This window comes from Oryctolagus cuniculus, chromosome 16, assembly GCF_964237555.1.
Source record: "Oryctolagus cuniculus chromosome 16, mOryCun1.1, whole genome shotgun sequence".
Classification (NCBI taxonomy): domain Eukaryota; kingdom Metazoa; phylum Chordata; class Mammalia; order Lagomorpha; family Leporidae; genus Oryctolagus; species Oryctolagus cuniculus.
Window position 1 is genome coordinate 65,076,889 of NC_091447.1, and position 25,083 is coordinate 65,101,971.

Here is a 25,083-nt window from a genome sequence, read left to right on the forward strand (position 1 = left end):
ACGTGGAGGTTTAGGCTCAGCCACAGCGCTGCCCCTCCCCAACCCAGGATTCTCTGGGACTGGTCCCCTCCGCAGTCCCTGGAGTCCGGTAGAATGCAGATTCCAGGCTCCCGCCCCCGCTCTGTCCAGGCGACCTCTGGGAAGCGGTGTGAGCTGAGCGGAATCAAGCCACCCCCCACAAGGTGGCCTGGGGGTGCCCAGAAAGCTGAGGACCCAAGCCCCCCCCCCCTCGCGTCTCCCCCCCCCCCCCCCGCAGTCACTGCGTGGGAGCTGGAGCTGGGGCTTCTGCGCTCGGCGGCGGGAGCCCAGGGAGCCACCGTGTTCGTGCGAGAGATCGCGGACCTGCACCGGCACCTGCTGGAAGACTGCGCCGTGCCGACGGCGGACCGGCTCCCCGACGGCTGCCCGGACCTCGGCGCCCAAGCCCTTCTCAGCAGCCTCAAGGGTCGCGTCGCCGAGGCGCACCCCGACGCGCTCAGATCCCACCGCCTGCCCTGGAGCCGGGACCTGGGCACGCGCAAGAGCCGAGCCCACGCCCCCTACCTGCAGCAGCTGAGCGAGCAGTTCGTGGCCAGGGCCACCCACCAGGTGCTCCGGCACCTCCGCGAGCTGGAGGCGCCCGCCCCGCTCGGCTCGGCCTGGCTCTACCGGGAGATTTGCCACCACCTGCGGCAGAGCGCCGAGCTCACCCGCACCTTCTGCGGGCGCCGGGAGCTCCTGGCGCAGCTCGGGCGGCGGCTCAACGACGACGACGGCCGCCCGCACCCGCCGCTGGTGCTCTGGGGGCCCCCGGGCGTGGGCAGCAGCGCCCTGATGTGCCGGCTGGCCGAGCGGATCTCGTCCGCGCCGGGGCTGCTGCCCTCCAGGACGGTGACCGTGCTGAGACTGCTAGGGACGTCTCCGTTGAGCCGGGACACCCGCGGCCTCCTCCCGAGCCTGTGTTTCCAGGTGTGCCTGGCCTACGGGCTGCCGCCGCCCCCGGCCCAGGTCCTGGCCGCCCACTGCAGGGTGGTCCAGTTTTTCCACGCCCTGCTCCACACCGTGTCCTGCAGAAACTTCGAGTCGCTGGTGCTCCTGCTGGATTCTGTGGATGACCTTGACCCTGGCCGCTGGCCACAGAGAATGCCCTGGCTGCCGGCCCGGTGCCCACCGAGGGTGCATCTCGTCCTCTCGGCCTGTTCAGGGCCAGGGGGCCGTTTGGAGAGCCTGCGGGAGACCCTCGGTGACCCAGACTCCTACTGGGAGGTGCAGCCCCTCTCTGGGAACCAGGGGCGGGAGATGATGGAACTCCTGCTGACCACTGCGAACAGGACGCTGAGCCGGCCGCAGAGGGACCTGCTCTGGGCCAGCCTCCCCGAGTGCGGGCACCCGGGGCGCCTGAGGCTGGCCTTCGAGGAGGCCCGCCAGTGGGCGTCTTTCACCACGCCGGCCCCTCTGGCCGCCACGCCCGAGGAAGCCACGCACCAGCTCTGTGCCCGGCTGGAGCAGACGCATGGGCGGCTGCTAGTGGCCCATGTGCTGGGCTACATCGTGTGCTCACGGTCAGTCTCTGACTTTTATGTTTATTATGATGTATTTGTTTTATCTGCAAGTCAGGATTACAGAGAGAGACAGACAGAGAGAGGTTTTCCATCTGCTGGTTCACTCCCCAGCTGGCTGCAATGGCCGGAGCTAGGCCAGGCTGAAGCCGGGAGCCAGGAGCTTCCTCCGAGTCTCCCGTGCAGGTGCAGGGGCAAAAAGCACTTGGGCCGTCTTCCACTGCTTTCCCAGGCCATAGCAGAGAAAGCTGGATCGGAAGTGGAGCAGCTGGGACTTGAACCGGCGCCCATGTGGGATGCCTTCATTGCTGGTGGTGGCTCCACCCACTATGCCACAGGGCCGGCCCCCCAGCCCTTGATTTTTTTTTTTTTTTTTGACAGGCAGAGTGGACAGTGAGAGAGAGAGATAGAGAGAAAGGTCTTCCTTTTCCATTGATTCACCCCCCAATGGTCGCTGCGGCCGGCGCACCGCGCTGATACGAAGGCAGGAGCCAGGTGCTTCTCCTGGTCTCCCATGGGGTGCAGGACCCAAGCACTTGGGCCATCCTCCACTGCCTTCCCTGGCCACAGCAGAGAGCTGGACTGGAAGAGGAGCAACCGGGACAGAATCCGGCACCCCGACCGGGACTAGAACCCGGGGTTCGGCGCCGCAGGTGGAGGATTAGTCTAGTGAGCCGCAGTGCCGGCCAATTTTTTTTTTAATTATTAATTTGAGAGAGGGAGAGAGAAAGAGATCTTTCATCTGCTTGTTCCCGCGCCCCACCCCCCAATACACAATAGCTGGGACTGGGTTGAGCCAAGGCTAGAAGCTGGGGTCTCCCACGTGGGTGCAGAGACCCAAGGACTTGAGCTGGCACCTGCAGCCTGCCGGGGTGCGCGTGAGCAGGAAGCTGGAGCCAGGACCCAGAGCTGGAACGCAAACACAGACGTGCAGCTGTGGGCATGGACGGAGGTGCCCTGCCGACCCTGCTGCCGCTCAGCCGTGCAGAGCCTGGGGCAGAACGTGGGGCGGGGGCTGTGCTGAGTTTTTCCCCTTGCATCACCCCCTCCCCCAGGCCCGCCCTGGCACTTCACTCCCCCTGCCGTGTGGGTGCCGTCCGCCCCCAGGGCATCACGGGCTGGCGGCTCGGTGGTCCTCCGTGCAGTGGGGAAGACGTTGAGAGCTCACAGGACTCCCCCCACCCTGGATCTGAGCTCAGCAAACCTGGGCTCCCCTGAGCTGGGGAGGTGGGTGGTTCACGGCTCTGTGGGGGCGGGGGACCCTGAGCAGGTGTGGGCACTGGCCGGGCGCTGTCCAAGTGCTGACGTTCGGGCAGGACACTGCGGGTGGCTGCGTGTCTCTCTCTCTCTCTCTCTCTCTCAAATGCACAAGACCACAAGACCCAGACGTGGTCCCAAGTGCTCCCTGCCCCTCCCCCCCCAGGCACGGTCTCTCAGAGGCGGAGCTCAAGGACATCCTGTCCCTGGACGATGAGGTGCTGCAGGCCGTGTACCAGGAGTGGACCCCGCCCAGCAAGGAGCTGCTGCGTTTCCCGCCTCTGCTGTGGGTGCGGCTGCGGCGGGATCTGGGTCACTGCTTGGCCCGACGGCCGGGGGACGGCTGCACACTCCTGGCCATCGCCCACAGGTAAGCCCCTGTCTCAGCGTCTGGCTGGGACTCGGCACGTGCCTGCAACGGCCGGGGCTGAGCCAGGCTGGAGACAGGAGTCGGCAGCTCCTTCCAAGTCTCCCACATGGCTGCAGGGGCCCCAGCACTCGGGCCATCCTCTGCGGCTTTCCCAGGTGCATTAACCAGGAGCTGGATCAGAAGAGGAGCAGCCGGGACTCGAACCAGTGTCTGTATAGGATGCTGGCGCTGCAGGTGGAGGCTTAGCCTACTGAGCCACAGTGCCGGTCCTGTTTTTAACTTCTTGAATAGATGAATGTGTTTTCATGTGTTGAGTAAGTTAAGGAACGGATGAGCTAACTGAGAGATGAAACAGTGCCGAGATCCTGCAGGGCACCCCGTGGGCTCCATCCGAGCTCCCGGGAGCCCCAGGGCGGGGGAGGGGGAGGCATCGGCCGCTCTCCCTTCTCTGCAGACAGCTAGCCCAGGTGATCCGCCAGCGCTACCTGTCGGGGCCAGAGGGAGCCAGGCGGCACAGCGTCCTAGCCGACTTCTTCTCGGGCGCCTGGAGCCAGGGCACCAAGAAACTCATCACCCTGCCGCTCGTGGGGAGGCCCCTGAACTTGGACCGCCAGGTGAGGAAGCTCAGGGCCTCCACGCCTGTGCACCTGCCGCCCCTGCCCGCACCGTCCTGCACCGCGCAGGGCTGTCTTCTCCATGGTCGCTTCTCAGCCCCTGGGTGTAACTGGGGGTCGGGGTGGCAGGTGAGGCGAGTGCGACCCCCTCCCCCCGGCACCTGCACACACAGCATCTGCAAGGGTATCAGACCCGCCTCCCACCCCGGGGTGAGATCCTGAACCCATGCAGCCGCAGTGGGCGCTCCTGCCCTGAGGCCACGAGTGAGGATGCTGGGCGGTGAGGACGCTGCGCCCGGGCTGGACACAGGCAGGCTTTTCATCATCAGGGCTCACGGTGCGTCCGCAGGGTGACCGGTCCCCTACAGACACCGAGGAACCAAGCTATCTATCAATCCTCTATGTGTCAGTCATCTATGTATCTATCGACATTTCATCTATCAATCATCTGTCCATGCATCTATCATCTGTCACCTAGCTACACAGCTATCCATCTATTGATCATGTATCATCTCTGTATCCATCTGTCATCTGTCAATCATCTATCTGTGTACTTATCATCTGTCTATCATCCATCTCATCTATCATCCATCATCTCTATCTGTATATCATTATGTGTCGTCTCCCTATCAATAACCTGTCATCTGTGTATAATCATCTATCCATCCATCCATCAGCTATGCACCTGTCACCTATCCATCTCATCTATCAATGTGTCTATCATCTACCCACCTGTTATCTAGTTATCCAGCATCTGCCTATCTGTCCATCATCTCACCTGTCATCTCTGTATCTTCCCATCTGTCATCTGTCAGTAATCTACCTACCTGTGTATAACCTCTACCTACCCATCTGTCATCTGTCAGTCATCTACCTACCTGTGTATAACCTCTACCTACCCACCTATCATCTGTCAATAATCTACCTACCTGTGTATAACCTCTACCTACCCACCTATCATCTGTCAGTAATCTACCTACCTGTGTATAACATCTACCTACCCATCTGTCATCTATGCATCTATCCATGCATCATATATTGTCTAATCTCTGTCTTCTGTCCATCTGTTATCTATCCGTCCATTTGTCTATCTGTCCATCCATCCATCCATCATCTATCCATATATAATTATCATCTATCCATCTATCATCTGCCTATCATCTGTATCTCTCTGTCCATCTACCCATCCATCCCTCCATGATCTGTCAATCTTCTGTCTTTCCACCCATCCATCTTCTATTGTGTGATATCTGCACTTTGATTTCTTCTGTTACAGCATGAGTTGTCTTTGTTTTTTGGTCTGTGGTGCTGGACAGGGGAGGTTGGGATGCAGGATCAGCCTGATTCTTCCTTCACTCCACCCCTTCTCCTCCCCAGCAACCCCCAGACCCATATTCTATAGACCCAGTCTCTGTGCCCATAGCCTTCCCGGCCCCCTGGGACTGGTCTGACCCCTCTCTGCTCTCCCAGCCTCAGGGCCTCCTATCCAAGTCCACCTGCCCATGCTTCTCCTCCAACACCTCCCATAGCTCCCCAGGGCCTCTGTCTTGGTCCTCTGCCTGCCCCTCAAACCTATAGCTTGGGAATGAGCATTTAGCATAGCAGGTGAGACAGCCGCATCTCCTATCAGAGTACACAGGTTCGATTCCCAGCTCCGGCTCCTGGGAGGCAGCAGGGGATGGCCCATGTCCTTGGGTCCCTGCCAATCAAGTGGGAGACCCAGCTGGAGCTCCTGGCTCCTCACTCCAGCCCTGGCCATTGAGGGCATTTGCGGAGTGAACCAGCAGACGGGCCACCTTCTGTCTGTTTCTCAGATAAAGAGGCAGTGATGCCCTCTGGGCCCGTGCCCCTGCCGGGACCCTGCCCTGGAATGCCGGGACTCTTCTGCTTCTCCTCCAACGCCCGGTGCCCCTGTGCCTCGCCGTGGGTTCCCCAAGCCCCTCGGGTGCCCCAGCCCTTGCCATCAGCTACTTGAGCTGCAGCTCTGCCTGTGTGTCTCCCCGTGCTGTCCAGGAGTGCCTGGGGCCAGACCGGGCCTCTGTGTGTGGAGTGGGTGTGGACTGAGCATGTGTGGGGTGAGCCTCCCCTCCCCCAGCAGGCCGACCCCAGCCCCTGTGGAGTGGGCGTGCGTAGGTGAGCCCCCCTCCACTCCCTCCCCCGCAGCCCACCCTGCAACCCCTGTGGAGTGGGCGTGCGTGGGTGAGCCCCCCTCCCCTCCCTCCTCCGCAGCCCACCCTGCAACCCCTGTGGAGTGGGCGTGCGTGGGTGAGCCGCCCTCCCCTCCCTCCCCCGCAGCCCGCCCCGCAGCCCCTGTGGTTCTCGGACTCTGCGGCAAATCTGCGGAAGCTGCACGAGCTGCCCTGGCACCTGCTGCACGCGGGGCGCCTGGCGGAGCTGAAGCAGGAGGTGCTGGGTAAGGAAGGGGAGGGGGCGGGTCCCGTGGGTGCCCCCACCCCAGCCCCTGCCTGCGGAGCCTGGGAGCGCACGGAGTTCATGTGGGAACCGTGGCTGCTCCCACAGGAGCGACTCTGCCTGCCAGTATCTTTGGGGGCGGGGGCGGCGCCACTCAGACTTTGTGTGCAGGACACGCCCACCCCAGAGAGGGATCAGCCCCGGGACACGCCCACCCCAGAGAGGGATCAGCCCCGAGACACGCCCACCCCAGAGAGCGATCAGCCCCGGGATGCTGACGGTGCCCAGGAGGGGGCGCTGTACCAGGAAAGCGTCTCTGTCATCCATCCATTTGCCATATATCCATCTGTCATCTATCATCTGTTTACCTCATTATCATGTATCTATCACATTTATCATCATCTATATATCATCCATCATTCACCCACCCACCCGTCCATCATCCGTCCGTCCACGCGTTGACCCACCCACCCATCATCCATCTGTCCACGCGTCCACCCATCCATCATCCATCCATCCATCATCCATCCATCCTCGCGTCACCCACCCATCATCCATCTCTGCTCCCACCCGTGTGCGCCCCTGCGATTTGCAGCCCGAGGGGACCCTGTCCACAGGAGATCCTTGGCAATGCCTGCCCACATTTTTGGTTGGCACACTTGGCGGGCGTCTGGTGGACGAAGGCCACTTCCTGCCATGCGGCAGCTCAGCCCTCACCCCCGAGAATAATCCAGCCCCCCCCCCCCACGTCCAGAGGCCGCCCTTGCGAGCCCCAGGAGGCACCGGGGCTGGGGCGGGGCTGGGGGGAGGCAAGCGCTTCCCAACCCCTGGTCCACCACAGGGAACCTGAGCTGGATTTCCTGCCGGGCGGAGTCGGGGGGCATCGAGAGTCTGCTGGACGACTTCCGCCTGTGCGCCCCTCCGCTGGGCTGTCCTGAGGCCGACCTGATCCGCGGGGCCCTGCAGCTCTGCCGCCCCGCCGTGGAGCTCCGGGGCGCGGGTGAGCCGGGCTGCTAGGCTGCGCCTTGCACGACTGCCTTCTAGGCACCCTCACTGCTCTTCCTGCTACACCTGTGGGTTTCCTCGCAGCACCAACTTCTAGAATTTTGCATGGAGCCCGGAGGGGGGGGGGGTTTGGAAAGCAAGACCCAGCAAAAAGCAGTGTCCTCCCAGGGACCAGAGCCTCCTAGAAAGGGCTACAAGATGGCGCCGTCGAAATCTGCACTTATCAGAGGGGTCTTCCAAAATCTCGTGTGACACGGGTGTTGTGGAAGAAAAATGTGTGTGGATTTCAAAAAATTTTTTGCACACACACAAAAAATCATCAGGGCAGCTGGTCAGCCCCTAGGGGTTATCATGCCCACAGCAGCGCCCGGATTCCGCCCCCCCCCCCCCCCAGCCAGGAACTCATCAACGTGAGTGAGTGGTGGACTCCTTTCTTTCTTTTTAAATTTGTTTACTTGGAAGGCAGAGTGACAGAGAGAGAGAGAGAGAGAGAGAGAGAGAGAGAGAGCTCTTCTATCTGCTGGTCCACTCCCCAAAGGCCAGAGGCAGGAGCCAGGAGCTTCTTCCAGGTCTCCCACGTGGGTGCAGGGGCCCCAGCACTTGGGCCATCCCCCACTGCTTTCCCAGGTGCAGTAGCAGGGAGCTGGATTGGAAGCGGAGCAGCCGGGACTTGAACCTGTGCTCCCAGTGGGATGCTGGCGTCACAGTAGCAGCTCCACCCGCTGCAGCACAGAACCAGGCAGGCTTCCCTGGAAGTGGCCTTGGGCAGGAGCGCCCGGTTTAAGGGAAGATTTAAAACCTCACTTCTCGGGGTGGGCATTTGGTACAGTGGTTAAGATGCTACTTGGGTGGCCGGTGCTGTGGCATAGTGGGTTAATCCCCCACCTGTGGCGCCCGCCAGCATCCCATGTGGGAGCCAGTTCGAGTCCCGGCTGCTCCACTTCCGATCCAGCTCTCTGCTGTGGCCTGGGAAAGCAGTGGAGGACGGCCCAAGTCTTTGGGCCCCTGCACCCGCGTGGGAGACCTGGAAGAAGCTCCTGGCTCCTGGCTCCTGGCTTCGGCCTGGCCCAGCCCTGGCTGCTGTGAGAATTTGGGGCATGAAACAGTGCATAGGAGCGCTCTCTCTTTTTCAAAAAAAAAAAAAAAAAGAATGTAAACTTTAATTTAAAAAACCCAAATCTCAGAACGCTCTTGGCAAAAACACCTTGATTGAGCGCCTGGCTGGTTCTCCTAGCGCTTGGAGGAGTTGCAGGAACGAATGTCTCCACCTGAGGGCGCTGCTGAACAACCACACAGTCTCCGGGGAGTACTTCATGGGGAAATGGAATTTTAAAGAATTTTATATTGATGCAAAGAAATATGAATTTTTGAAGTCCATGCATTTTTTCCCTTAAAAAGGGATTTATTTAATTTTTAAAAAGAGCGATAGAGAAAGAGAGACACAGCTTCCATCTGCTGGATCACTCCTCAAATGCCCACAACAGCCAGGGCTGGGCCAGGCTGAAGCCAGGAGCCAGGAGCTCCATCCGGGTCTCCCACGTGGGTGGCAGGGACCCAAGGACTTGAGTCACCCCCTGCTGCCTCCCAGGCCGGGCATTAGCAGGAACCTGGAATCAGAAGTGGAGCTGGGACTCGAACCCAGGCACTGTGATATGGGGGCGGGGGCACTGGAAGTCAAATGCCCACCCCCTTAGGAAGGCTTTCAGTGGGGGAAGAGATGATTGGCACCAGAAAGGGGGAGGGAGGGGATGCTGTGCAGGCAGCGGGGACAGCAGGTGCAAAGGTCCTGGGGCTGGAAACCGTGTGGTGCACTTGAAGCCGGGGCAGGCGCGTCTGCACAGCTGATGGGTAGATGCCTCTCCTCTTCCTCCCGCAGACCCTGTAGGCAGTAGAGACTGGGGGGGGAGGGGGGCTCCACACAGGCGCCCTAACCCACATTCCCTGTGTTGTAGAGAGAAGCATCCTGTACACAGAACTCCTGGCCAGGCTCCATTTCTTCTCCACCTCACACCCAGCGCTGGTGGGGCAGCTGTGCCAGCAGGCCCAGAGCTGGTTCCGGGCGTGCCCACACCCCGTGCTGGTGCCCCTGGCAGGGTTCCTGCAGCCCCCGGGAGGTCCCCTCCGCGCCACCCTCACCGGCTGTCACAAAGGTGAGTGGAGCAGAAGTCCCCCTGGGGCCCCGAGCCGCCTGCGGCCAGCGCCTGCTCTCTGGGGCTCCCCTCTGTCCATCAGGAGGCCCCCGGGGTCAGTGCCCTCGGCCCCTCCCCCAGCGTCAGTACAGCCAATGAGCGCACAGCTAGGGGACGTCCCCTCCCCCCCCAAGGCTGCCCCTCAAGGAGCTTAGCACCATCTTACGGGGAACTGGAAGCTGGGGTTCCGTGCCCGGCTGGCCCCAGAGAGGCTGCTGGGACCGTGCACGGCCCCTGGGACCACACAGTGTGGGGGAAAGTGGATTTCGTTTTTGGCATCCATTTGTCTTCCGATTTGTCTCCCATCTGTCCATCTAACTTCCCACCCAACCTCTCCACCTGCCTTCCACCACCCATCCACCCGTCCTCCCTCCCTTCCGTCCATCCCTGTCCTACCCCGGGGGAGGAGTGACGACACAGAACAGGGTGCGGGATGAAGGGGGGTGAAGTCACCCAGCGCCCAGAGCTCTCACTGAGGAGGTCGTGTGCCCAGAGGGAGGGCCGTCGGAGCTCAGGGAGGCTGATTCGGGCGCTTGGCGCGGATGGAATGTTGCCAGGGAGCGTCTGCTGACCTTATCGTTGTTTGTCCAAGCTCCGGCTCTGTTTTGCAAGAGCTGGGACAATCTGCCTTCAGCTTTCCTGACCCGAGATCTTGGCGTCCCGGTTCCTCAGGTGTCCCCAGCACAAGTTAACCTGTTGCTGATGCCCGCTCAGTCCTCCCTGCCCCCATCCCTCTCCTGTCCATCCACCCTCCCACCCACCCATCCCCCATCTATCCACCCTCCCACCCACCCATTGTGTTTTCGTGTCCCATTATTCATACTTTTTTTTTTTTTTTTTTTTTTGGACAGGCAGAGTTAGACAGTGAGAGAGACAGAGAGAAAGGTCTTCCTTCCATTGGTTCACCCCCTAAACGGCCACTATGGCCAGAGCTGCGCCAATCCAAAGCCAGGAGCTGGGTGCTTCCTCCGTCTCCCATGTGGGTACAGGGACCCAAGCGCTTGGGCCTTCCTCCACTGTACTCCCAGGCTACAGCAGAGAGCTGGACTGGAAGAGGGGCAGCTGGAACTAGAACCCTGCACCCCGACCGGGACTGGAACCAGGGGTGCCGGCGCCACAGGCAGAGGATTAGCCTAGTGAGCCATGGCGCCGGCCAAGCTTTTGCTTTTTTAAAAAAGGATGTATTTATTTATTTCAGAATCAGAGAGAGAGAGAGAATTTCACCTGCTGGTTTGTTCCCCAAAGGGATGCAACAGCCGGGGCTGGCCAGGCAGAAGCCAGGAGCCAGGAGCTCCATCCGGGTTTCCCACAGGTGCAGGGGCCCCAGCACGGGGGCCATCACTGCTGCCCCCCCCCCGGTGCCTGGGCAGGGGGCTGGATGGGAAGTGGGGCATCCAGGATGTAGACTGGCCTTCCAGCATGGGACACGGTGTTGCAAACAGCAGCTTACCCCGCTGCATCACACACCTGCCCTGAGGACACAGAAGTCTTAACTTGTGTCTCAACCGCCGGGCTGTGTGCACGTGCCTGGACTCAGTTTTCTTATCTGTGCAATGGGAGCTCACCGATGCACCCCCCCCCCCATGGCTGCACCCTAGCACGTGGCTGCTGAGGTCACCGTGGCCATTTCTTCGTGGCTGCAGGCATCACCGCCCTGGCGTGGAGCCCGGATGAGGAGCTGCTGGTGGTCGGCACCCAGGACGGCACTGTGGTCGTGTGGGACACGGAGGAGCAGCAAGTGGTGCACTTCCTAAGCGGACACTCGGGTGAGGCTTGCAGAGGGCGTCGGTGGCCAGGTCTCCTAGAGCCCGTCCACTGAGACCCTGGCTTTTGTGCCTGCGTCTGTCAGCTCGAGCTGCCAAAACAAAACAGAAAACGCATCTCCCCCGGCCCCACCAGCTCCCCACAGGCCGCCCCTGTAGCTCACCTTCTGCAAGGCAGCAACTCGGGCTGGGCTCAGCAGGGTGGTTCTTCTGACCCACTCCCCTGACAACGGCCTCGAGCCACCCCCGAGGGCAGAGCCTCCATGGCAAAGACCACAGCTTGGAAGTCCCCCTCTCTGCACGCTGCAGCCATAGGGAACACATTCCAGCCCTGGCCCGGACTTCTACGGGGACTGTTGACTGCTGGGTATCAGGCCCGGTTCCAGGAGCCAAAGACAGAGAACCCAGGGCCATGGGAGTAAAGTTCATTATTCATTGGTCCTATACCTATAAATTCTGTGCTTATATTCTTTGTCCAGTTAGTGAGTAGCTTATTTGTAATTTTCTTGTTTGTTCATAAGAACTCTTTGTTTATTAAGGAGAGTCTCCATTTGTGCTTTATCTGGTGCGAATATTTCCCCCAATCTGTCTTCCAACTGCATTTTTAAAAAAGATTTATTTATTTATTTGAAAGGCAGAGTTGCAGAGAGGCAGAGGCAGAGACAGAGAGAGGTCTTCCATCTGCTGGTTCACTCCCCAGTTTGCCACAACAGCCAGATCAAGGCCCATCCGAAGCCAGGAGCCAGGAGATTCTTCCAGGTCTCCCACACGGGTGCAGGGGCCCAAGCACCTGGGCCATCTTCCACTGCTTTCCCAGGCCACAGCAGAGAGCTGGATGGGAAGTGGAGCAGTCGGGACTCGAACCAGCTCCCACAGGGGATGCTGGCGCTGCAGGCGGGGGCTTTACCCGCTATGCCACAGCACCGGCCCTGGTTTCATGATTTTTAAATTTTTTAAAATGTTTATTTATGTCCATGTATTTGAAAGGAAGAGGAACAGACAGACAGAGATGGAGGCAGACCACCACCCGTCACGCCCCAAATGCTCACAACAGCTGAGCCTGGGTCAGGAGCTCCATCCGGGCCTCCCACGTGGGTGGTGGGGACGTCGCTCACTGCCTCCTGGGACGCGTTAGCAGGGAGCTGAGCAAAAGCAGAGCAGCGGGGTCGGGGAGAAGGGGCCAGATCAGCGCCCCCCACGCGGGCACCAGAAGCAGGAAAAAGAACAGGAATTCACAGCCCAGCTGAATCGATTCAAAGAAGACAAGCTCAGGGGTCCACCCGCGGCCTGAGCGGGTGGCAGAGGCCCAAGGCCCCGACCCCAGCAGCCCGGACCCTTTTACAGCTTAGATGGGCTGGGTGGGTGTGGGGGCCGTAGGCAGTGAGCTTCCTGGTACTGGTTCTTCAGGTTTGGCCGTCGGCTTCCAAACCTAGGGAGGAATGCAGGGCCGGGGGTGGGGGCGGCGAGGTGGGGGGAGGATGGGACTTGGGACAGAGCAGGGCTACCAGGAACCTAAAATGGCCCGGCTTGTGTCCCGGTTCCCTCGGGCGTCCCAAGTGGTGGCTTAGCCCACGGTGCCACGGCAGCCGGCTTCACATTTTTACGTGGTCCAGGTGGCCAGTTTTTCCCACTTAAATCTTCCACATTTTATGCTTTGCCTTCAAGATTGTAACAATTTTAGGCAAAAGGGGCCGGCGCTGTGGTGTAGCAGGTAAAGCCGCCGCCTGCTGTGCCAGCATCCCCTGTGGGCACTGGTTCGAGTCCCAGCTGCTCCACTTCCCATCTGGCTCTCTGCTGTGGCCTGGGAAAGCACTTAGAAGATGGCCCACGCCCTTGGGCCCCTGAACCCACCTGGGAGACCCAGAAGAAGCTCCTGGCTCCAGGCTTCAAATCAGCCCAGCTCCGGCCATTGTGGCCATCTGGGGAGGGACCCAGCAGATGGAAGACCTCTCTCTCTCTCTCTCTCTCTCTCTCTCTCTCTCTGTGTGTGTGTGTGTGTAACTCTGACTTTCAAGTAAATAAATAAATCTTTTTTAAAAAAGAGTAAAAAATTATAGGAAAAAATCCTGTAGTTTTTCTAGTATTTTACTGTTTCTACATGTTTATTGAACATACATATTCCTTGGATGTTGTAACTTTTTCTTTAAAAAAGATGTATTGCCGGCGCCGCAGCTCACTAGGCGAATCCTCCGCCTTGCGGCGCCGGCACACCGGGTTCTACTCCTGGTCGGGGTGCCGGATTCTGTCCCGGTTGCCCCTCTTCCAGGCCAGCTCTCTGCTGTGGCCAGGGAGTGCAGTGGAGGATGGCCCAAGTGCTTGGGCCCTGCACCCCATGGGAGACCAGGAGAAGTACCTGGCTCCTGCCATCGGATCAGCGCGGTGCGCCGGCCACAGCGCGCCGGCCGCGGCGGCCATTGGAGGGTGAACCAATGGCAAAGAAAGACCTTTCTCTCTGTCTCTCTCACTGTCCACTCTGCCTGTCAAAAAAAAAAATAATAAAAAAATAAAAAAAGATGTATTTATTTGTTTGAAAGGCAGAATTATAGAGAGGCAGAGGGAGAGGGAGAGAGAGGTCTTCCATCCACTGGTTCACTCCCCAAGTGGCTGCAACAGCCCTGGCTGGGCCAGGCCAAAGCCAGGAGCCAGGAGCTCCATCCGGGTCTCCCACGCAGGTGCAGGAGCCCAAGCACTCGGACCATCTTCCACTGCTTTCCCAGGCGCATTAGCAGGGAGCTGGATGGGAAGTGGAGCAGTCGGGACTCGAACCTGTGTCGGGCATCGCAGGTGGCTGCCTAACCCACGGCGCCACGATGCCGGCCCCACCTCCCGCTGTCTCCCTTGAAGATATTTGAACGCTGCCCTGGGTTCTGGGATGAGCGGCTGGCTTGGGGACAGGGACGGCTCGCCTACCCTGCCCACCGCCTGTCTCCGCAGGAGAGGTGAGGGGCTTGCGGGTGTTCTGCGCGGGCCGGAGCGCCGTGTCCGCCTCCAGCGACCGCACGCTGCGCCTGTGGGATCTGCGCCGTGGCTGGGAGAAGTCCATGTTTCAGGAGGGAAGCCTGCCGGCCCCAGCACCCTGCGCCTGGAGCCTGCACGTGGACGAAGCCGGCGGGGTCCTGTACTCGGCCCCCGGCTCCCAGGTAGCAGCTGCCTGCTTGGCTGGGAAGAGAAGCCAGGGCCAGCGCCACCAGGGGGGCTACGGATATGGGGGTGGGAGTGAGACGGGCGGAGCCAGGGGGGTGGGAGTGAGACGGGCGCGCAGAGCCATGGGGGTGGGAGTGAGACGGGCGGAGCCAGGGGGTTTCAAGCCTTGTGTTGGATGAGTGACCCTGGTATAAAGTTTAAGATCTCCCCCCCCCCCACCAAGTGTTTTTAATTATTTATTTGAAAGGCGGAGTCACAGAGAGCCGAGAGAGAGAGAGAGAGAGAGAGAGAGAGAGAGAGAGAGAGATCTTCCATCTGCTGGTTCACTCCCAAAAAGGCCACAAAGGCTGGAGATGGGACAGGTGGAAGCCAGGAGCCAGGAGCTCCATCCGGGTCTTCCACGCGGGTGCAGGGGCCTGAGAACTTGGGCCATCCTCCGCTGCTTTCCCAGGAACATTAGCAGAGAGCTGGATCAGAAGTGGAGCACCCGGGACTCGAACCAGCGCTCTGATATGGGGATGCCGCCGGCGGCTTTGCCGTCTGCCTCTATGGCTTTCTAATAAAAAATCTGAAAACCGTAAGAAAACGAGTGGATCTCGCATTTACCGGGGTCTCTGAGATGTCACTCCCTCCTCCCGACCCCCTTAGATCAGTGCTTGGAACCTGGAATCTGCCCAGCTGGTTTTCCGCGTCCTGGGCGACCCCGCGGACCCCTGGCTGTGCACGGCCGTGCTGGCTTCCCCGGCCAGGCTGCTGGCAGTGTCCAGGGCAGGCGTGGTCCGCCTGTGGCACTCAGCCACCGGGAGCCTGCAGGGGGAGCATCGTGTGTCCGGGATCGCAGAAGAGACCCCCACCTGTGCGATCTTGGCGCAGAAGCAAGGGAAGGTGGTTACCGGGTTTAGCGACGGCTCCGTCTCCTTGGTAAGCAGCTCTGGCGCTTAGTCTTGCTGAGCATGGCAGAGCCGGGGAGCGGCAGAGCCCAGCTCTGAGCCCCGTGGAAACAGCTGACGGGCGCCCGCCTGTGCGCAGGTCTCGGCTCAGGAGGACAGGCTACGGGAGAAGCTTCCAGACGCCGTGGGGTTCCTGGTGCTCTCGGAAGACGAGTCCCTTCTCGCCGCAGGTGCGAGCGCCCCAGGCTCAGGGCGCGGGGTGTGGGGGAGGGTGCAGACTGGGCTGGGGGCATCGCACCTCGGAGCCCCAGCGCTGGCTCCTGACCCCGACTTCCTGCTCCTGCAGGCCCTGGGAGGCAGCAGTTGGGTCCCTGCCACCCATTCGGGAGACCTGGGTGGAGCTCCCGGCTCCCGGCTCTGGCTCTGGCCCAGCCCCGGCCATTGTGGATATTTGGAGAGTGAACCTGCAGATGGGAGCGCTTGTTCTCCCTCTCTCTCCCTCTCTCTCTCTCCCTCTCTCTCTCTCCCTCCCTCCCTCCCTCTCCCCCTCCCTCTCCCACCCCCCCCCACTGCCTCTCCAATAATTTTTTTTTTTTATTTTTTGACAGGCAGAGTGGACAGTGAGAGAGAGAGACAGAGAAAGGTCTTCCTTTTTTGCCATTGGTTCACCCTCCAATGGCCGCCGTGGCCGGCGCGCTGCGGCCGGCGCACCGCGCTGATCCGATGGCAGGAGCCAGGTACTTATCCTGGTCTCTCATGGGGTGCAGGGCCCAAGCACCTGGGCCATCCTCCACTGCACTCCCGGGCCACAGCAGAGAGCTGGCCTGGAAGAGGGGCAACCGGGACAGAATCCGGCACCCCGACCGGGAGTAGAGCCCGGTGTGCCGGTGCCGCAAGGCGGAGGATTAGCCTAGTGAGCCGTGGCGCCGGCCCCTCCAATAATTTTTAACCTCTCACAGGGGATATAGGCACAAAAGAAGAAAAACAAGGCTTGAGGCACAAAATTAAGACCAAGCTTAAAGCCAGAGACAAGAACTCCTACCCACGGTCTACTCTCCAAACGCCTCCAACTGCTGGGGCGGGGCCAGGCGGGAGCCAGGGGCCAGGGGCTCCACGCGGGTCTCCCACACGTGGGTGCAGGGCCCCGAGCACTTGACCTGTCACTGCTGATTCCTAGAGCCTACGTTAGCAGGGAGTCCGAGGGGGCACTGGAACCCGGGTGGCCCCACGCGAGACGCAGGTGTCGTAACCGCCCAGCCCAATGCCAGCCTCAGCGATGAGTGACAGCCAGGGACCCCGCTCCCAGCCTGGCGTCCGGGGCTTTTGCCCTCTCCCCCCTCCCCCTCCCCCCTCTCTGCCCTCCCCCACTGCGTCATAGCCAGTGCTCCAGGAGTCTCCCTTGCTGGGCTGTGGCAGGCAGAAGTGGAGTCGGCAACCCTGGGTGCTGTTCCAGGCTTTGGCAGGTGCGTGCGCATCCTCCTGGCTGACGGGCGCGGCTTTCACCGGTTCCTGGCCGCCGACCTGAAACACGAGGACGTGGTGGAGACAGCGGTGTTCGGCCCCCAGAACAACCTGCTCGTCACGGGGTCCCGGGACGCGCTCATCCAGGTACGGGGAGACCCAGGCCCCACCTCCCCACCTCTGCAATGGAAAACATCATTTAAATTTTTTTTAAAATGTATTTCAAAAGCAGAGAATTACACAGAGGCAGAGATAGAAGGGGGGGGGGGCGTCTTCCATCCCCTGGTTCACTCTCTAAATGGCTGCAAGGGCCGGAGCTGGGCCGATCCAAATCCAGGAGCCAGGAGCTTCTTCCAGGTCTCCCATGCGGGTGCAGGGGCCCAAGGACCTGGACCATCTTCCACTGCTTTCCCAGGCCACAGCAGAGAGCTGGGTCAGAAGTGGAGCAGCCGGGACTCGAACCCACGCCCACGTGGGATGCTGGCGCTTCAGGCGGGGGCTTTACCCGCTCCACCACAGCACCAGCCCCAACTTAGGAAGGTTCATGAAAGCAGTTTTGATCGTGCAGATCCCCTGGAAGGTCCTAGGAGGGGCGGGGTGCCCTCCCGAGGTTCCCCGGGGACACACTTTGAGAACCGCTATGCATTGGCTGTGGCTTGGGGTGAAGAAGGTGCAAAGACATGAAAGCCTCAGGCCACAGCCTGAATGCGCGCCTTAGGGGCCACGTGGGCGCTGGCGGCCTCCTGAGCTGGACGGGTCTGTTCCTCCCCCGTCTTCCAGGTGTGGAGTCTTTCGGAACAGGGGAGACTTCTGGACGTCCTCCAGGGCATCGGGGCCCCCGTGAGCCTGCTGGCCCGGGCTGGGGCCTTGGTGGCATCTGCCTCCCCGCTCTCATCCTCTTGCCAAGTCTGGGACCTCCGGGCCGCTCACAGACCCCGGGCCGCGGCCACCTTCCCTGGCCGCACGGGGCTCACCGCCGTGTCCCACAACGGCAGCTTCGTGTACTTCCCCAAGGTCGGGGAGCGGCATGCCGTCAGCGTCTGGGACGTGGCGGAAGGTCTGTGAGACGCACGCGGGGGCGGGGGTGTGGGTGAGAAGCGAGGGCCCCTGTCCCAGGCTGCACGACCCACCCGGGGCTCTCAGGGCTGAAGAATCACTTGGTGGAGTGAGGTCGCAGCCCGCTGGGTGGCTTTTAAAAATCTGTAGTGACTTGAGAAGGCAGAGAGAGAGAGAGAGGGAGGGGGAGGGGAGGGGGAGGGGAGAGGGAGGAGGGGGGAGGGAAGAGGGAGAGGGAGAGAGGGAGAGAGAGAGAGAGGGAAAGGGAGGGAGAAGAGGAGGTGTTCCATCCATTGGTTCACTCCCCCACATGCCTGCAACAGCCAGGGCTGGGGTCAGATTGAAGCCTGGAGCTCCATCGGGGTTCCCATGTGGGTACCAGGGGGCCACACAGTCAGCCTTGGGCTTCAGATGCCCACATCCCGCACCGGAGGGCCTGAGTTCGAGTCCCGGCTCCGGCTCCTGACTCCAGCTCACTCCACTAATGCAATGCCCTGGGAGGCAGCAGGGGGTGGCTCCAGTGCTGGGGTCCCTGCCACCCACGTGGGAGACCCGGATGGAGGCCCTGGCTCCTGGCTTCAGCCGGGTCCAGCTGTAGCTGTTGTGAGCATTTGGGAAGTGAATCAGCAGGTGGAAGACCGACCTCCCTTCCTCTCTCTCTCCCTCCCTCCCTCCCTCTCTCTCTCCCTCCCTCCCTCCCTCTCTCTCTCCCTCCCTCCCTCCCTCTCTCCCTCTGTCCGTGCCATCCCCCCCACCCCAGGTGAAGAACAAGACGCCCTGGACACATCCAGCGAGGTCCGGTGCCTGGAGGTGGCCGAGGAGGCCAAGCTGCTGTTCACGGGGCTCGCTTCGGGGGTGGTCCTCGTGTTCCCCCTGCACTCCAGGCAGGACGTCATGTGCATCCCCCCTCCCGAAGCCCGCAGAGCCGTCAACTGCATGGCCCTGAGCAAGAGCGAGAAGTGGCTAGCCGTCGCCTACGACAGTGTCGTGCTGGTGCTGGCCATCGGCCCCGGGGAGCCCTGCCCGGTCATCGAGGGCCCCACGTACACCATCTCCCCCGGGCTGCCCGAGCCCATCGCCAGCGTGGCCGTGCTGGCCGACTCCCGCGTGCTGTACGGCACGGCCGCCGGCGGCCTCTTCCTCCACGAGTGTGCCAGTTCCCGAGGGGTCCCACTGGAGGCCCACGGGAGCCGTGTTGGCTGCGTGGACGTCAGCCACGGGGAGCAGCTGGCCGTGAGCGGGTCCGGGGAAGCCCTGCTCTGCCTCTGGGACCTGCAGGCGCGCAGGTGGAAGTTCCAGATGAGCTGTACGGTGCGTGAGAAGGCTGATTAGCAGGGGCAGAGCAGGCTCCATCCGGGGCTCCCACGCAGGTGCAGGGGTCCGAGCACTCGGCCATCCTCCAGTACTTTCCCATCAGCAGGGGGCTGGATGGGAAGTGGAGCAGCCGGGACTCGAACCGGCAGCCGCACCATTCCAGTCCGGGCAGAGCGCTTTCCACAGCGATCGTAGAACTAAAAAGGGACGGAAACAACCGAATCCTCTCTCCGATGCTTCCAAGCCCCGCCCTCACCCCACCGCACCCCACGCGGACGCCCTGGGATTAGGCAGGCCCCACCCCGGGGTCGGTCCCCGGCCTCCTGCAGCCCCTGCCTGTCTGTCCCGCAGAGCTCCTACTGCGGGGGTGTCCAGTGCGCCCGCTTCTCCAAGGACGACGAGTACGTGTACGCGGGCATGAAGGACTGCTCGGTGACGGTGTGGAGCGCTCTGGACGGTGAGCGGCTCGGCTGCGGGGCGGGGGCGGGGGGCTCCGCTCTGCACAGCCCCGCCCCAGCCTGGGACCCTTGCTCTGGCCCCTCTGCCTGAGTCTGTCGGTCTCGGGAGCTGTTTATGAGCCCACGAGCCTGCTTCTGCCCCCCCCCCCCCACCGTGTGCGGCTCCAGAGCACCCTCACCGCGCGACCCCGCCCCCTCCGCGCAGGTGACCTGTGCTGCCTGCTGTGCGCACTGCCAGGGTGGGGGAGGCGGGGTTTGGGTGTTGAGCTGTGAGCCAGGATCTCACACGAGAGGCCCCTAGGGGTGGGAAGAGAGCGGGTTCAGGCCACAGAGAGCTTTTTTAAAAATATATTTATTTTTTATTTATTTGAAAGAGTTACAGAGGGGGTCATCCATCCGCTGGTTCACTCTCCAAATGGCCAAACTGGGCCAGGCCAAAGCCAGGAGCGTCTTCTAGGTCTCCCACGCAGGTGCAGGGGCCCAAGCACTTGGGCCACCCTCCACTGCTTTCCTAGGCCATAGCGGAGAGCTGGATGGGAAGTGGAGCAGCCGGGACTCGAACCGGCGCCGCTATGGGATGCCAGCACTGCAGGCGGCGGCTTTACCCGCTATGCCGCAGCGCCGGCCCCAACATCACGTCTTTCAATCTGCAAGATTCCCCCTGCATAGCTAGGTTCTGTATTGCAGATGGAGTTTTGCAGATGGAGTGGCAAAGTTTCAATGGGAGCTGATGAGGGGCCCACGGCCAGCTCAGCGCTGCGCGGGGCTGGGCCGTCGCCCTCCCCCGCCTTCCCTCATCTGTGCCCGTGTCCTCGCCTCCCCCAGGCACCCTGCTGGCCGTCCAGTTCGTCCACACCGTGGTGGACAGAATCATCCCCACGGCTGGGGGCTTCCTGGCCCCCAGCAGGCACGGGTATCTCATCCGCGAGCGTTTCCAGCGCCCCGCGGCGAGAACCTCGCAGCAGGAGCCGTTGCACACCTTCCAGAAGGCAGCGTGGATGGTCAGAGCCAGGCAGAGAGAGCAGCGGGCGGCGGCCGCGGGAGCTCCGGGGGCCTCGGGGTCGGAGCGGGCCCCTGGGAAGGAGTCCACGCCCAACAGGCGCTCGCAAGTCTGCGTGATCGTGTAGCCGCCCCGTGAGCCAGCCGCCGCCAACCCGGCCCAGGCCAAGGAAGCGTGTTTGCTGGTGTATACCCGGCCTCGAGGCCCCAGGATCGTGCGTCCCGGGCCCCGCCTTCTCCCGCGATTCCCTCCATCCCCAGGGTAGCAACAGGATGGCCAATATGGCCTCGTCGCTAAGATCGGAGGCCTGAGACCGGAAGTTCCCGCGGAAGTCCCGGCCCTGACTGCACTGTTGTGGTTCTGATTGGCTCCCATGCCCATTCGTCGGTGGAATGCGTCGCTCTGATTGGCTAGGCTGACCCAGTGCCGGCCTCTCTGTGGCTAAGATGGCGGCGATGACAGAACCACGTGGTCCGAGAAAGGAAGTGGGTGTCCCTGGGAGGGAGATGGGGTGCTGGCTTGGCGCTGGGTGAGGGTGACACTGCCCAGACCGCTGATGTGGGCCCCAGAGGGGCAGGAGTCTTGTGTGTCCATTTTACAGTCTAGCAAACTGAGCCTTTTGCGCGCATAGCTGTGATCTGCTCCAGGGCACAAGTTGGAGGTGTGGAAGAGCTTCGAGAGCCAGGAGCCTCGTGTGTCCCGGCCCGGGTGGGGTCCCCTCCCTCCAATTGTAGTCTTAGAATCGGGGCCACGGCTCGGCAGGTAGCAGGCGCGGATGCCCACGGCCGGGGGCCAGCAGCCATCAAGGTGGTCTCCAGGCACCCCAGTGGGCCACAGCAGGGAATGGGGAGCCGGCGGGAACGTGCAGGGCGGGCACGGGCGTCCCGACTGTAGCCCAGAACCCGCGAGGCCTCCCTGCATAAGCAAAGCCAGAAACCCACTGTTGTGCGGGCTCACATGGGCGCCTTGGCCTGTGTCTCGTGGGTGAGCTGGCTTCCTGATTCAAGCCGCTGTTCCATCCCTAGTCCCTGGCTCCCAAGCATTGCAATAAAGATGCTTAAAACAAACAAAACAAACCTTAGGAACGGGGCTGGGGGGCGCTCTTGGAAGCGCGGAAGGCGTCGCTGACATCTCTGTTTTGCTTGGGGGTCATCTGACGTGTGCAAGGTCAGTGTTCCAGCACCTTCCATCCTGCACGCTCCGTGCCTTGTGCTTCTAGGCCTTCTGCCAGAACCGACCGGGGCATCCACACTTGCAGGCGGCTGTCCGCCCTCCCGCTCCATTCCAGCCCAGAGTCTCAGAACACCCAACCTTGCAAACCTACGACCTCACTCATTCAGTTCCCAAACCAGGGTTCCCAGACGGACCTTCGACCCTCAGCCTCCAATTCCGCTTTCCAGCTCCACGCCCGCGCGTGTTGGACGGCAGGTGTCGGGGAGTCGGAGGCGCGCGTGCACCCTGCGCCTGTCCTTCGCGCTTAGCGCATTTAGACTCCAGGGGGAGCCCGTGAGCACAGGGGCTCACCCTTGGGGGTCCACCCGAAGCTGACATAGTGGGTGCCGAGACCCCGCGCGATCCTCTCCACAATTTCAGGTTTAAAATGTCTCTGCCGGAAGCAGGACAGCCTCACCAAGCATCGGTTGCCCCGGGTGTCCACTCATACGACTCACGCATGGGAATAAGGTTTTAGAAGTTTGTTTACTGGGGCCGGCACTGTGGCATAGCGGGTTAAGTGCTGGCATCCCATATGGGCACCGGTTCGAGTCCTGGCTGCTCCACTTCCCATCCAGCTCCCTGCTAGTGTACCTGGGAAAGCAGTAGAAGCTGGCCTGAGTGTTTGGGCCCCTGCACCGCCGTGGGAGATCCGGAGGAAGCTCCTGGTTCCTGGCTTCAGATCAGCCCAGCTCCGGCTGATGCAGCCATCCAGGGAGTGAACCGGTGGATGGAAGACCTCTCCCTGCCTCTCCCCTTTGCCTTTCAAATAAATGAAATGAATGTTAAAATTACTTTTATTTATTTACTTAAGAGAGAGAAATGTTTCATCCTCTGGTTCATTCCCCAAATGGCCTCAACAACCGAGGCTCAACCAAGCTGAAGCCAGGAGCCAGGAGCTTCTTCCGGGTCTCCCACGCGGGTGCAGGGGCCCAAGGACTTGGGCCATCCTCCACTGCTTTCCCAGGCCACAGCAGAGAGCTGGGTCAGAAGTGGAGCAGCCAGGACCCCCCTGGCATTCCCATGGGACGCTGGTGTTCTGTCCAAGCAGTGGCTTCACCCGCTGTGCCCCAAGGACAGCCCCAGGCACCTGCATGTTCCCTGGTATCTTAATCACTAGGCAAAAGTCCCACCCTTGTCGGCTTTTCTTTTTATTTTTTAAATAGCTTTTTTCTTTGGAATGCAGAGAGACAGAGAGACACAAAGATAACTTCCATTCCTCAAATGCCTGCAACAGCCAGGACTGGGCCAGGCCACAGCCAGGAGCCAGGAGCCAGGAGCTCCATCCGGGTCTCCCATGCGGGCGCAGGGGCCCCAGCACTTGGGCCATCTCCCACTACTTCCCCAGGTGCATTAGCAGGGAGTAGAACCGGGACTCAAACCCAGTTGCTCTGATATGGGATACAGGCCCACGCCGGCCCCTGTCGGCTTGTCTGGGTCGCACATGTGTCCTTGGGCTTTGGGGACAGGCTGCCAGGAGGTGTAGAACGGTCTGTCCAGATAGCCTGCGGCGGCTGCTACCTCGGGGAGGGGGGAGGTTCTGAAACTGCGGGGGAGCCACGTCCACGCCACACTCCCTCCTTCCTCCCCTTCTCTGCCTCCCACGGCTGCCGCTCCCTCCCTGTGCTAGGACCCCGCTGTCCCAGCCAGCGCACCCTCCCTGCCTCCTCCTGCCGCTCTGCTCCCCCTGCGGCACCTCTGTCTGCAGCCCCCGTGCCGGGTTACAGTGCCGCTGTGACCCCCGCGTCCCACATCAGGCTGCCTGGCGCAGCCTGGGAGGCAGAGGTGATGGCTCTGGGGCCTGGGCCCCTGCCACCCACGTGGGAGACCTGGATGGAGCTCCTGTTTCTCCCAGTGCCCTCATAAGGCGCTGTGTGGTCTGTGCCCTCTGGCTGGGGCCACTGGGCTTTCTTTCAAGTTTCCCAAGGGCGCCCTCCCACCTCAGGACCTTTGTACAGCTCTGCCTTCTGATGTGTCTCTCCGCTCTCATCCGCTACCGTTAGCAGGAAGGTGGAGTCACACGCTCCCCTATGGTATGTAGGCATTTTGATGGGCACAGTTAGAGAGAGAGAGAGGTCTTCCATCCGCTGGTTCACTCCCCAGATGGCCACAACAACCAGGGCTGGGCCAGGCCAAAGCCAGGAGCCCGGAGCTCCATCTGGGCCTCCCATGTGAGTGGCAGGGGCCTAAGACTCCAGCCATCTGCTGCTGCTTTCCCAGGTGTATTAGCAGGGAGCTGGTTAGGAAGCGGAGCAGCTGGGACTCGAACCACTGCTCATGTGGGATGCTGGCGTCACAGGCGGCGGCTTCACCCTCTGCACCACGGCAGCCCCCGGTGCCAGCATCTTTAATCGCTCAGCCAAACACCTGGCCCCACCTGTGTGGCTTCCCAGTTGGGAGCAGGAAGGCGCTGTGGCCTCCGCTCGGCTGGCTCCGGCACTCACTCTCAGACCAGCTGGGGAAGCCAGCGGCCAGGCTGTGAGCGAGCTGAGAGAGCGCCAGGAGGCCCCGGGCAGGTGTTCCCGGTGACAGCCCCTGCACGGTTCTCAGCTCCCAGCCGGGGGCGAGCGACTGGCGGAGGGGAGCCTATGTTCGGAAGATTCCCTGGCCTCCGCCTTGGAGCCTGGCAAGGGCTTCTCCCTGTGAATCTCTCCCAGTAGTGCAGATTGGACAGTACAAGCATGTCATTGGCTTTTTAAAAAATTATTATTCTTCAAGAGGCAGACAGGGGCCGGCGCTGTGGCGTAGCAGGTAAAGCCGCCGCCTGCATGCTGGCTTCCCTTATGGGCACTGGTTCGAGTCCCAGCTACTCCTCTTCCGATCCAGCTCTCTGCTGTGGCCTGGGAAAGCAGTGGAGGATGGCCCAAGTCCTTGGGCCCCTGCACCTGCATGGGAGACCCGGATGGAGCTCCTGGCTCCAGCCATTGCAGCCATTTGGGGAGTGAACCAGCGGATGGAAGACCTCTCTCTCTCTCTCTCTCTCTCTCTCTCTCTCTGCCTCTTCTTCTCTGTGTAACTCTGACTTTCAAGTAAAATAAAATCAAATAAACAGCAGAGAGAAATAGAGTGAGAGAGAGTCCCACATGCTGGTCACTCCCTGAATGCCCACAAAAGCAGACACTGGGTCAGCGCCGGAACCGGGAGCTTTACATTCAATCCAGGTTTCCCACCGCACCTGCTTGAGCCATCGGCACTGCCCCCCACCCCGTGTCTGTGTTAGCAGGAAGCTGGAGTCGGGGCCTGCGGCTGGGGGTGGAGCCCCTGGCGTTCTGGAGTGCGCCGTGGGCCTCTTAACCACTTGGCCGAACACCTGCTCCTGTCCTGGTCACTTTGAGCTCCACAACCTTGGGCTGGTTTGTCCCCACAGCCTTGGAAAAAAGCACTTGAAACTGTTGCAGCT

General features: G+C 61.3%; 1 protein-coding gene across 3 annotated transcripts in view; it reads left to right on the forward strand.

The window, feature by feature from the left end:
• Positions 1-22,427, forward strand: part of NWD1 (NACHT and WD repeat domain containing 1) — a 32,799-nt gene extending 10,372 nt beyond the window's left edge. For all 3 annotated transcript variants that reach the window (XM_070058932.1, XM_070058933.1, XM_070058931.1), the window contains 15 exons: positions 257-1,541; positions 2,962-3,165; positions 3,620-3,779; positions 6,075-6,192; positions 7,033-7,191; positions 9,149-9,346; positions 11,029-11,151; positions 14,083-14,288; positions 14,941-15,213; positions 15,322-15,412; positions 16,636-16,790; positions 17,424-17,700; positions 18,460-19,010; positions 19,365-19,470; positions 20,297-22,427. In XM_070058932.1, the coding sequence (XP_069915033.1) occupies positions 257-1,541; positions 2,962-3,165; positions 3,620-3,779; positions 6,075-6,192; positions 7,033-7,191; positions 9,149-9,346; positions 11,029-11,151; positions 14,083-14,288; positions 14,941-15,213; positions 15,322-15,412; positions 16,636-16,790; positions 17,424-17,700; positions 18,460-19,010; positions 19,365-19,470; positions 20,297-20,598 (4,208 nt within the window). In that variant the 3' untranslated portion in view covers positions 20,599-22,427. The remainder of the gene's footprint in view (positions 1-256; positions 1,542-2,961; positions 3,166-3,619; positions 3,780-6,074; positions 6,193-7,032; positions 7,192-9,148; positions 9,347-11,028; positions 11,152-14,082; positions 14,289-14,940; positions 15,214-15,321; positions 15,413-16,635; positions 16,791-17,423; positions 17,701-18,459; positions 19,011-19,364; positions 19,471-20,296) is intronic.
• The last annotated feature ends 2,656 nt before the right edge of the window (positions 22,428-25,083 follow it).